This window comes from Miscanthus floridulus, chromosome 15 (genome assembly GCF_019320115.1).
Source record: "Miscanthus floridulus cultivar M001 chromosome 15, ASM1932011v1, whole genome shotgun sequence".
NCBI lineage: Eukaryota > Viridiplantae > Streptophyta > Magnoliopsida > Poales > Poaceae > Miscanthus > Miscanthus floridulus.
The window spans coordinates 3,131,586-3,142,601 of record NC_089594.1 but is presented as its reverse complement, the minus strand read 5'-3'; the positions used below and the strand labels follow the sequence as shown (position 1 = coordinate 3,142,601).

Below are 11,016 nucleotides of genomic sequence, written 5' to 3'. Positions count from 1 at the left end.
CGTCGACGACATCAGGGAGGGAGTTGCATCGTTGAGAAAACCTGCGGATATAATCCCGCAGGGATTCGCTGGGCTCCTGCTGACAGCTCTTGAGGTCCCAGGGGTTTCACGGGCGGACGTACGACCCCTGGAAATTCCTGACGAATACCCTCTTGAGGTCCGCCCAGAGGTCCGCCCAGTCACGGATGCTGTCGTGTGGAAGGAATTTGAGCCATGCTCGAACATGTTCCCCCACGCAAATGGGAAGATATTGGATGATGAAGTAGTCGTCATCCACTCCTCCGGCTCGACAGGCGAGCCGGAAGTCTTCGAGCCAAATGCCTGGGTTCGTCTCCCCAGTGTATTTGGTGATGTTGGAAGGAGGCCGGAAACGCTGTGGGAACGGTGCTCTCCGGATGCGCCGGCTGAAGGCCCGTGGCCCCGGGCCCTCAGGGCTGGGGCTCCGGTCACCCGGCCGACGACCGCGCCCAGGGCGCGTTTCACCGCTTCCCTCGATGGTTTGGTCGGGATCCGAGTCGCCTACCGCCGCACGATGGACATTGTTATTGTGTTGGGCCCGATGCCGATCGCTGATGATGCTACGGGCATCCTGGTGCGGATCGGGCCGCTCGTGTGCCGGCGGGTAATGTGGAGCAGGTGCCCGGTCAGACCGTGGCGCGGCTGCCGCACCCCGAGCTGAGCCTGACGGCCGTAGCGGCGAGCGAACGGAGCGATCCGGTTGGCGCGTCCCCGTCCCCCCGGTGGGGAGAGAAGGCGCGGGTCAGAGTCACGACGTGGAGCTTTCTGCCTGCTGGACAGTGGCAGCCTCTACTAGAACCCAAAGGTTCCGGTAGATGGCCCGTTCCTGAGGGTCGATGGGCTCGGGAACACGCGCAGAAGCATTGCCGCAGCAGCGATGTTCTGGCTGGCTCGGGCGAATTGTGGGACGTCGTTCCCCTCGTTCACAATGTCGCGCTGGACCTGACGAGCACGACCCTGGGCGCCGCCCGCCGGGCCATGCGCATGGGGCGCAACGTGCCGTACCGATCGTGTCGGCGCAGGTGGCGAGTTCTGCCATCGTTGTCGTAGTTCCTCAGCGTGTGCTTGCGCAGACGCGAGGGCCTCCGCACGCGTGTCCAGAGGGGTGTGAGTTTGCGCGGACTCGGCAACCATCGGTGGTTGTGCTGGACCATCCGCCATAGCGCATTCCCAGGACGGATGGTGGCGGGACGTCACATCACCGATGCTGGAACCATCACTCTCGCCCTCGTTATCAGGGAGTTCGTGGGAAACGACAGGAGCAAAGCCTGCCATTCCTACGAATTCGAACGTGAGGGGGGATGGTGCCAGCGTCCTTCGGATCCCCCGAGCATAAGCATCTGCGGAGGACGTGAGGCTGTAGGGGAACCAAACGTACGGTGTTCGTGGTGTGGGTGGTGCAGTCCCTCCGGATGATCAGTGGGAGGTAGTAAATAAAGGGCGAATAAAAGTACGCGTATTACTTACAGTGGGGTTTGAGCATAGAGTTTGCTCGGAATGAAGCGCAGATGCCGCGCCATTGAGGTCGCGCGTCCCAGAGTCGATGGAGAACGTCTCTCCGATGGGTGCCAGGTCATGAGTCTCCTCGCGGAGGTGGAGTACACCGAGCCGGTCGGCGACGAAGTCCAGGCTTTCGAAGAGGAAGGCCTGGGATGGTTCGAAAACGAGTGGAACCCGCATCCCCGCAGGCGAGAGTGTGGGATACTCTAGTGAGCCGAGGCGAATCGTATCGCCCGAGCCCGCCACGGTGGGGTGGTGGAAAAATGGGCCATCCAATGACCAAAAAGTGTTGAACGTACAGCGTCTTCCCCACGGACGGCGCCAACTATCGGTAAAGAAAGTGATCAACTAGTTAATATTTGTAGTTTTGTTGTACGTTGTGATCGGAGGTGGCCTAGCACTCAATGACACAGGATTTATACTGGTTCAGGCAACGTGCCCTACGTCCAGTGTGGGTCGGTCGGTGACTTTATTCCTGAGCCCAGGTGCTCGAAGTCTGTAGTGGGGTTACAAACGAGAAGGAGAAAGGAGGGGTGTACGAGAGGCCCGGTCGAGTCCGACTGAAAGGGCCGAGGGCGACCGGAACTCCGCTATGAGCTAGGTGTTCAAACGTGTGCTTGAGGGGTTTTTGAGCTATCGATCTAGTGAGTCTGAACTTAAAGAAGTGGACCTCCTTTGTTGGAGGGAGCGCATCCCCTTTTTATAGATAAAGGGGATGGCTTTACAGGTGAGAGGGAGAGAGTACGGATGTTTCTAAGCCTTGTTGCCCACGCTGATGAGGGTAGCGATGATGGTAGGCACCCACAATACTGTTGATGTCACTGTAGAATGTCAGGTGCACATGGGAGGTTGCGTTGGCTTCTTCAGGAAGGGTGGATGTCGGTACCTGCAAAATACTATTGGTGTGTGAGGAGCCCTACCCTGTGTGCTAGGTATGGTGAACCCAGGCGCCTACTATCGATGCCCAGCGGTGTGTGGGAGGCTTTTTGCCGTATGGGAGCCCGATGGCGTCTACAATACTGTAGACACAAATGTTGGCGCCTACAATACTGTTTGTGTCAGGGCGGTTGAGGAGCATTGTTCCCACAGGCGTACAGGGTATGGTCCCGGTATCGAGGTTTGATTTTGTGCACTGCCTTCTCCGTTTGCCCCTGGTCCCTTCCGGGCGGGTGTCCCCGGTCGGATGGCCCCAGTCGGCCCTGGCCGCGCCAGTCGGAGAAGAGTGGTAAGCAGGCTTCCTACGGGGTCTCCGGTCGGAGACGCGGGGTCGGAGTAGGAAGCGGTGCTTTGGGCCAGGCCTTTCTGATCGTGGAGACCGCCCGGAGGCGGCTGGTGCCCGAAGTGAATGCTCCGGTCGAAGAGGTTGACGAGCGAGCGCCTGTTTTTGGGTAGACCTTCCGGTCGTCGACCGGACTGTCCCTCCGGCCCGTCGTGTCTTAGGCTCTTGAGCCGGCCCACGAACTACATGCTGTTTTCCTAGGTCGAGCCCTGGCGTAGAAGCCGGTCCCCGAGGGTCCCCGGGTTCATGAACCCGACAATTATTGACAGCTAATGGCATTACATGTAAATAACCAGTAGAAGTTGTGTATTAAGTAGAAGAGCATTAACTGTCTAGGTCCTGATCTTACAATCATATAAAGTGTGAACTACTACTAGGTGAAATGCAGATAGTGTGGTGGTGACTGGTGAGGAAGAGTGGTCATATTTGGGCAAGCCCACTTTTGCTGTAAATGTGGAAGAGACTAATTGGTCTGAGGCTCGTGGATGTACTCTGCTTATACTCTAGCTTCACGTAAGTTTTAGGCAAATGGTTTTTGTTGTAACATAGTCATCATAAAGTAAATGTGAGACCTAGCAATCGTAATGCAGAGTATTTGGAAAAATGGGGTATGTTTTCTTTTATGAGAGCGAAAAACGGGGTATCTTTCGAGATTTGAAGTCTGGACATTTTTTTAGTGGAATTTGAAGTCTGAACATGATAGCCTCAGTTGAATTTGTGCACGATACTAACATTTGATTGATTTTTTTTCTTTTTTTTTGAGAGGACTAGCACTTGATAACTTGTGAAATTGGCCCAGTGGCGGATTAGGAAAGGACCCACTGGGCTGGAGAGGCCAAAAGCCCATAGGTCTCCCAGGGCCCACCGTCCACCGAGCCCAAAGGGCAGGCCCGCATCGCGTTCAATCCAACCAATCACACTCTGACCACTCGCTCGCGCGCCCATGGCGGCGACCTCGCCGACGCCGACGCCGACGCCGGCGAGGCCTGCAGCCGCCGCGCACGCCCGAGACCCATCCACGGGGCCCAACCGTGTCTCCTTAACCTCTGCCGCTGCCACCGCCGCCGCTCTACTCCGCCTCGGTGGAGGAGTCTCCCACGATGCAGTCGCGGTGGTGGGAAGCCGGTCATCACAGACGTCATCGACGAGGCGGCACCCAATAAGGGGCCAGAGACTGAGACTGAGAGTAAGGATGGAGAAGAGAAGGAGGCCGTCGCGGGGCGCGGGGCGCCTGGGTGGCTCAGGCTTGACGGGGTTGCGGCGGACATCCTCGCCATCGCCGCGCCCACCGTGCTCGCGCTCGCGCTCGCCGCGGACCCCATCACGGCGCTCGTCGACACCGCCTTCGTCGGACATATCGGTAATCCAGTCTCATCCATGCTGAACTGCTTTGTAATCTAGTGCATTTCTTCGTTTCAAACCTAGAATCATGCCATACCAAAACTGGCAAGAGGCCGGTTTCAGTAAAAATTTAAGATTGCCTTGAGGGGGTCAAGGTCAACCTTTTCATCCATTTGATGATTTACAGTCTCTTGTCAGGTTCGGCTCAGCTTGCGGCTGTTGGTGCGTCGACTTCCATATTCAATTTGGTATCCAAGCTGTTTAATGTGCCGCTACTTAATGTCACCACATCATTTGTTGCTGAGCAGCAGGCAAAGGATGGCAATTCTAACACCGCAGGGGAAAGTAAGCAAATGAAGATTTCCATTTGTTTTCTGAAAGAAGCTCTGTTGTTCGCATTACACTGACTAGTGTTTAGTTCTCACCTAGGAGATGAATTGTTGACGCCAATAGAGAAGGCAAGGCGACAAAAGAAGGTTCTTCCAGTGGTGTCAACATCCTTGGCTCTAGCTGCTGGCATTGGATTGTTGGAAATGGTAGCTCTGATTGTTGGATCTGGGACCCTGATAAACATCATTGGTATACCCGTCGTACGTAAGGCCAATTTATTCACATGCTCAGATTTCTAGGATCTGTTTCTTCCCTTGACAGCACTGGGTGTTAATATTCTTAGGTGTTTCATGTATGTTTGGTTGGCTGTTGGTCTGAACTATCCGATGCCTATGTGGCTAAGTTCTTAATGAAATCTCTGCAAAAATCATTGTGCCTAAGTCACTATTCCTAATGAAATCTCTGAAAGTGCTTTCACCTTATTATATGAATCTAATGGGAAACTTGTCCACAAACATTTTCCAATCATGTCACACATTTGGCACTGCAAAAATATAGCACTTCTAGACTATTTACCTTTTCCCGTTTTGTGGTGGGTGGGCTTCTTGAATTCAGTCTATGAAACCAGGTTTCCATGGTCCGTCAACTCAAAATTTTCTGACTTTAAGGTTCCATACATAATATTGCGACTGTTATAAATTATAATTAATGACACCTGTGACTAATTCCCTATACTCTTGCAGTTTTCTTTCAAAACACTCTTTGCTGAACATAAGCTTTTTGATTTATTGTCAACACAGGATTCACCTATGCGAGCACCAGCAGAACAGTTTCTTACACTGAGGGCACTTGGTGCTCCACCAATCATAGTGGCACTTGCAGCTCAGGGTGCATTTCGTGGATTCCTGGATACGAGGACACCATTGTATGCTGTGGGTAAGTCTTTGCCAGTTCATTTTGATAAAATAATGTAACACATAATACTATTTTTTTCTCCATCTGGATTTGTTTTGACCTTGCTATTTAAATGCATATTCTTTTGTTGTAACTATTTTTTATTTCTTATTCAAACTACTCTATGTAACTGATTCAAAATGATCAAGCAAGGAACTGATGGTATGATGCTTACAGGTGCTGGCAACCTATTAAATGCAGTACTTGATGCATTACTTATTTTTCCACTTGGTCTAGGAGTAAGCGGTGCCGCACTGGCCACTGTGACCTCTGAGTATGTTGATGCCATCATGATATTCTTATATATAAAATGAGGTTTACTTATTTGGAGTATCTTTGCCTCTATTACTATTATCGAACTTATAATTATCTAAAGTATTTCTATCTTTTGTCTACATGTATTCAGGTACTTGACAGCATTCATCCTCCTTTGGAAGCTGAATAAAGAAGTAGATCTGTTCTCATGGAATATAATTGAGGATGGAGTCATCCGCTACCTGAAATCTGGTTGATCAATATCCCTCATGCTCATATGCAAGGATTTTTCATCTGATGGTTTTTGCCTAATCATAACTTCTTTTGATAGTTATTGCATTAAGCACCCAAACTTACATCTTAGTGTAATATATTTTCGGGTAAAAAAAACATCTTAGTGTAATTGACCTTTATGATAGCCACTTGAATTTGAACGATTTTCAGGTGGTCTACTAATTGGCAGGACAATTGCAGTATTCTTGACACTGACACTATCTACATCCCTGGCTGCAAGGGAAGGGCCCGTTCCAATGGCGGGCTATGAGATATGCTTGCAAGTGTGGTTAACAATTTCTCTGCTCAATGATGCTCTAGCCCTTGCTGGCCAGGTCTGCAAAATTACTGGAATGGAACTTTCGTTGAACTCGTTACCTATGTGTATCTGCTTGTGAAGTATCCCTAATTTGCGCAGGCTCTACTTGCTAGCGAATATGCAAAAGGGAACTACAAGCAAGCCCGCACGGTTTTATACAGAGTCCTGCAGGTTAAGAAGTCATTTCTTGGAAATAGTCGCAAATGCCACCAGTTTATCCTTCTCATTAAGGAGCTGATACTGTTCCTTTTTTCCTTGTAGGTTGGAGGTGTGACTGGCTTTGCCCTTGCTGCTTCCTTGTTTGTGGGGTTTCGATCTTTGTCCTTGCTGTTTACAGATGATCCAGCAGTTTTAGACATTGCGCGCTCTGGAGTCTGGGTAAGAACATGCTTGAGAAATGAGAAGTTTACACTTAATTTCTGAAGAAATGTACAGCGATTTATGTTCACAGTTGTTGGATTTTTGCAGTTTGTCACTATTTCTCAGCCGGTGAATGCTATTGCATTTGTGGCTGATGGGCTCTACTATGGTGTTTGTGACTTTGCCTATGCTGCATATTCCACGGTTGTGATTCATAATCTTACTCTGTCGCATTGTTATGTCAACGATACTATCACACATTATCATGTCATCAGTTATCACTTCAACACCACTTTACCATCCTAATCGTGTTGAACCTTTGTTGTTTCAGTTTTTTGCGGGGGCAGTCTCATCAATATTTCTACTAGTAGCTGCTCCTAAGTTTGGTCTGGGTGGCATATGGGCTGGTCTTACTCTGTTCATGAGTTTGTGTGCAGTTGCTGGATTCTGGAGGTAGTAATTGATGATCCCTTTGTTCTTCTCTGATTTATTTTTTCATATTTTTTTAAAAACTTAAGGAAAAAGGAATATTCATGTACTGGAGTCTTTGAATAGAAGCAGCATGGAAGTCTTAAATTTTACAATCGGTTTTTTCTTGTTTTCAGGTTAGGGAGCAAAGGTGGACCTTGGGAGATTATCTGGTCAGATAGTGAGTAAAGCACAGATATATGACTATGTAGGTTCGATTGTTCAATTGATCTCCCACACTCCCACAGCAGGTAAAGGGTAACGGTAGCAAGAAATGTGCATACTGCTGCAGGTCATATATAGCCCTGCGTGAGAGGTAGCTGATGCATCTGTGTGGAAGATGTACCAGTGTCGGATAGCTGGGCTGTCTTGTGGCTGTTGTATTGTAGGAGACTAGGAGCTCACAGCTTTCAACTGTGTTTTGCATACCATATACTGTACAAGAAAGTTGTGTTTAGTTATAACCAAAAAAAGGAACGAAAGCTGTGTTCAAATAGAAAATCCCTTCCTGTAAATTTCGTTTTGGAAATCCTCCGTGTAAACGAAAGCCTTGTCTAATATTCTAGGATCTGTAAATCTGGCAATCATTATTTTTGAGTTGGTTGTTCCAACATGCATTATTTTTGAGTTGGTTATCATTATTTTTGAGTTGATCTGTAAACTGTAAATGAAAGCCTTGCCCAATATTTTTGGTATTATTATGTAACGCAGTGATTATCTGAAATATAATAATCTGAGTTGGTTGTTCCAATATGCATCATCATCGGACATTGCAAATTTGCTACGATTTGGGTGACGCCTCAGCTGCAGACAAAAGGTTTGTTTTTTGAGATGCCTCTTCCTTATATGGCCTGATTTTTTTTGAACTTACCTGTATGGCCCCAAAATAAAATTATAGTCCTTGACACTTGATGGTGTTAAATCAAGAATAAAACGACCATTTTACCCCTGGTGAAAAAAATAAAATGCAAAACTTTGTTTGTTGTTGTATATTTGGAGTAATATTACGCAACACATATTTGCGTAATATTACATAAGAGTACACATATTATGTACTGTTATGTGTGAACTTATTTGCGTAATATTACTTCAAATATACAACAAACAAACAAAACTCTACATTTTATTTTTTCCACCAGGGGTAAAATGGTCAATTTACCCTTAACTTAACACCGCTAAGTGCTAAAAACAGACGGAAGGCCAATGAAGAAAGATAATTTTATTTTGGGGCCGCACAGATAAGTTAAAAAAAATCGGACAATACGAGAAAGGGGCATTTTTTCAGGGCTATACAGGTAAATATCACTTTTTTTTGAGAATCTGCTGCGGACGAAAGTAATGTGATGGCATGGACAAGTTTTGTCCTGCACCACTAGGGCTGGACGAAAAACTCGTAACTCGCTAGCTCGCTCGACTCGCTCGTTAGTGGTTCGGTTCGAGCTCGGCTCGTTTGAATTTTTAATTAACGAGCTAGCTCGATCCAGCTCGGTTAATTAACGAGCCAGCTCGTGAGCCACTCACAAGCCAAAACAAGCCAAGGTAATTCACATGACAACAACTGCAATCGCCCCATATACCCTCGGTCCAGCCCAATACAATTTTAAGCTGACCATATATCTCTCTTACTATGGCCCAACACGATTAAACACTAAAACTCTAGACCAATCCACCCCATGGCCCCACCCAGTCACCCCACCAGCCTACCCCACGGCATCATGTTCACGCGAGATGAGTCCAAAATTCATATGTAATTTGTTTATTCTATTTTAAATATGCATATGATGTGTTTGTTGTTAACCTGCGGTTATAATATCTATGTACTGTGTTTTTATGCTTTGGCTCACGAGCCAAACGAGCTAGTTCGAGCTCGCTAACAAGCCGGCTTATTTGTATAATGAGCTATAACGAGCCGAGCTGGCTCGATATCTAGCCACCACGGGCTCTAGGCAAGAGAGGAGGCTAGACAGGCCATTGGCTAGAGCCCATAGCGAAGTGGAAACTAACAGGCCCCAAAGCCCATTATTAGCCCAGGCAGAGCAGAGGAGATTCCTTTTCCGTAGCAGGAGGATAGAGAGGGAGAGGAGCAGCAGAGACCAGAGAACAGTGAGCGGAGCAGAGCAGAGGAGGAGCGGAAGGCGGCCAGCCGGAGGCAGAGGCGGAGAGGAGGAAGAGGAAGCGAGCGAGGATGCCGTGCCTGAACGTGTCGACCAACGTGAACCTGGAGGGGGTGGACACCTCCACCATCCTCGCCGAAGCCTCCAAGTCCGTCGCCGACATCATCGGCAAGCCAGAGGCCGTAAGCCTCCGCCTTCCCCTGCCCCCGGACTTCTCTCTTCCCCTCTGGTTCTGGCTCCCCTTCTGTCTCTTGTTGCTTGTGTAGGTAGGCTCTTGTAGATTGCGGGTCTATTTGGTTGGTGGAGATTATGCTTCCATTTTTTAATTGGCACATGGTAATCTGCTAGGGTTTTGAGCAGTATGCGCATCGCTGCATGACACCTTTCTGCAGGCTATCAATCAATAGATCGTGTTTATTGATGTCAGTTTAAAGAGATTTCGTGTGAATCAGTTAATCTCCCAATATTTCTAGTCTTTGGTAAATACTGCAATGGGGATTTTTACCTCTAAGCTTTTATTTTTGGGGAATAAAACCCCCCAGTCTTCCCCTACATCGACTCCGCCGCGAAATCGAAATCGCAGCGGCGGCGTGATTCGTTCGAAGACATACTCGAAAACCGGCTCTCTATCCATGGGTAGAAAGCGGCGGCGATCCTCACCCACCTCCCCCTCCCCCTCCTCCGTAGAGCGGTCGCCCCCGGCGACGAGGTCCCGGTCGAGGGCGGCCAGATCTGGCACCTCGACCCCCTCAGGTATGGCGCCAACCGTCCCTCAGGAGGTGGAGTCGTCGGGGTCCCGATCGACGCGACGGTCCTATTCCGCACGACTCCCTCGTGGCATGCCCGCATCTGCGGCCGCACCTTCCTCTCCAGAGGAAGCGGCTGCCGGAGATTCAATTGGCGCACAGTTGGTGACTCCCGAGCCTGCTTCAGCTTCAACTGCCGGAGGGAAAGCTTTGCCAGCTTCAACTGCCGGCGGGGAAGAGTTGACAGCTCCAGCTTCACCTGCCGGAGGGGAAGAGGTGGAGCCTATGCTGGAGCCTGAGGATACTGCTGCGGGTGCCATGCTGGAGCCTGAGGATACTGCTGCTGCAGGTGCCTTTTTACCCAACTCCTCTCCCCTCCGTATGCCGTACCTGCTGGAGCAGGATTCAAACGGACAACTCTGCGAAGAACAATCCCCTGACCCGGACCCAGTGCTGATGGAACCCTACTGGAAGGCGGAAAAAGAGTACTTTGACAAGATAGGTTCGTATTTCAGCACCCAATTCCTCTTTGTATCCTGTCTAGGACCAAAGAACAACAATTGGTATCCATGCATCATTGCTTAGAACCAACAAAGTACAGTAGTAGTAGGCAAGACTATGTTCGATAGCTAATTAATTTATGGACCTATATATATATTGTCTTTCCCTATGCAGCACAAAATTCATGTTCGTAGTTAAACTTCGTCCTATTTTTTTTTCACTTTGTGTTTTTCTTTTTTTCTATGTGTAGCTCAAATAACGAAGCTTCCCACACTGGATTCAGACACTGCTACTAGTCCAAATATTATTCAAGAAAGTGAAGCAGATACCATCCTTAAAGCATCAGAGTTTGTTTTAGGGCTCTCCTCATATATTGGTATGTAATATTGTTGTATTTCGTTGTGCTACAGATTTTGCTGTAATTTCCTAACGCAAATGTGCATACGCAGATGGTGAGTTACTAAGAAACTGCTCTGGCATTTTGATGGAGTGGAGTAAGGGCGCTGGAACCATTCTAACAACATCGCAACTCATCTGCTCAAGATCTCCAAATGTGGA

At 48.7% G+C, this 11,016-nt stretch overlaps 1 protein-coding gene and 1 pseudogene across 1 annotated transcript in view; both read left to right on the top strand.

The window, feature by feature from the left end:
• The first annotated feature begins 1,648 nt into the window (after positions 1-1,648).
• Positions 1,649-7,714, top strand: LOC136508684 (protein DETOXIFICATION 44, chloroplastic-like; annotated as a pseudogene).
• A 1,420-nt stretch (positions 7,715-9,134) lies between these two features.
• The window catches only part of LOC136506839 (uncharacterized), a 7,414-nt gene continuing 5,532 nt past the window's right edge, over positions 9,135-11,016 (top strand). Inside the window, exons 1-4 of the mRNA XM_066501750.1 lie at positions 9,135-9,393; positions 9,754-10,459; positions 10,709-10,834; positions 10,908-11,011. Coding sequence (XP_066357847.1) covers positions 9,283-9,393; positions 9,754-10,459; positions 10,709-10,834; positions 10,908-11,011 — 1,047 coding nt within the window. The 5' untranslated portion in view covers positions 9,135-9,282. The remainder of the gene's footprint in view (positions 9,394-9,753; positions 10,460-10,708; positions 10,835-10,907; positions 11,012-11,016) is intronic.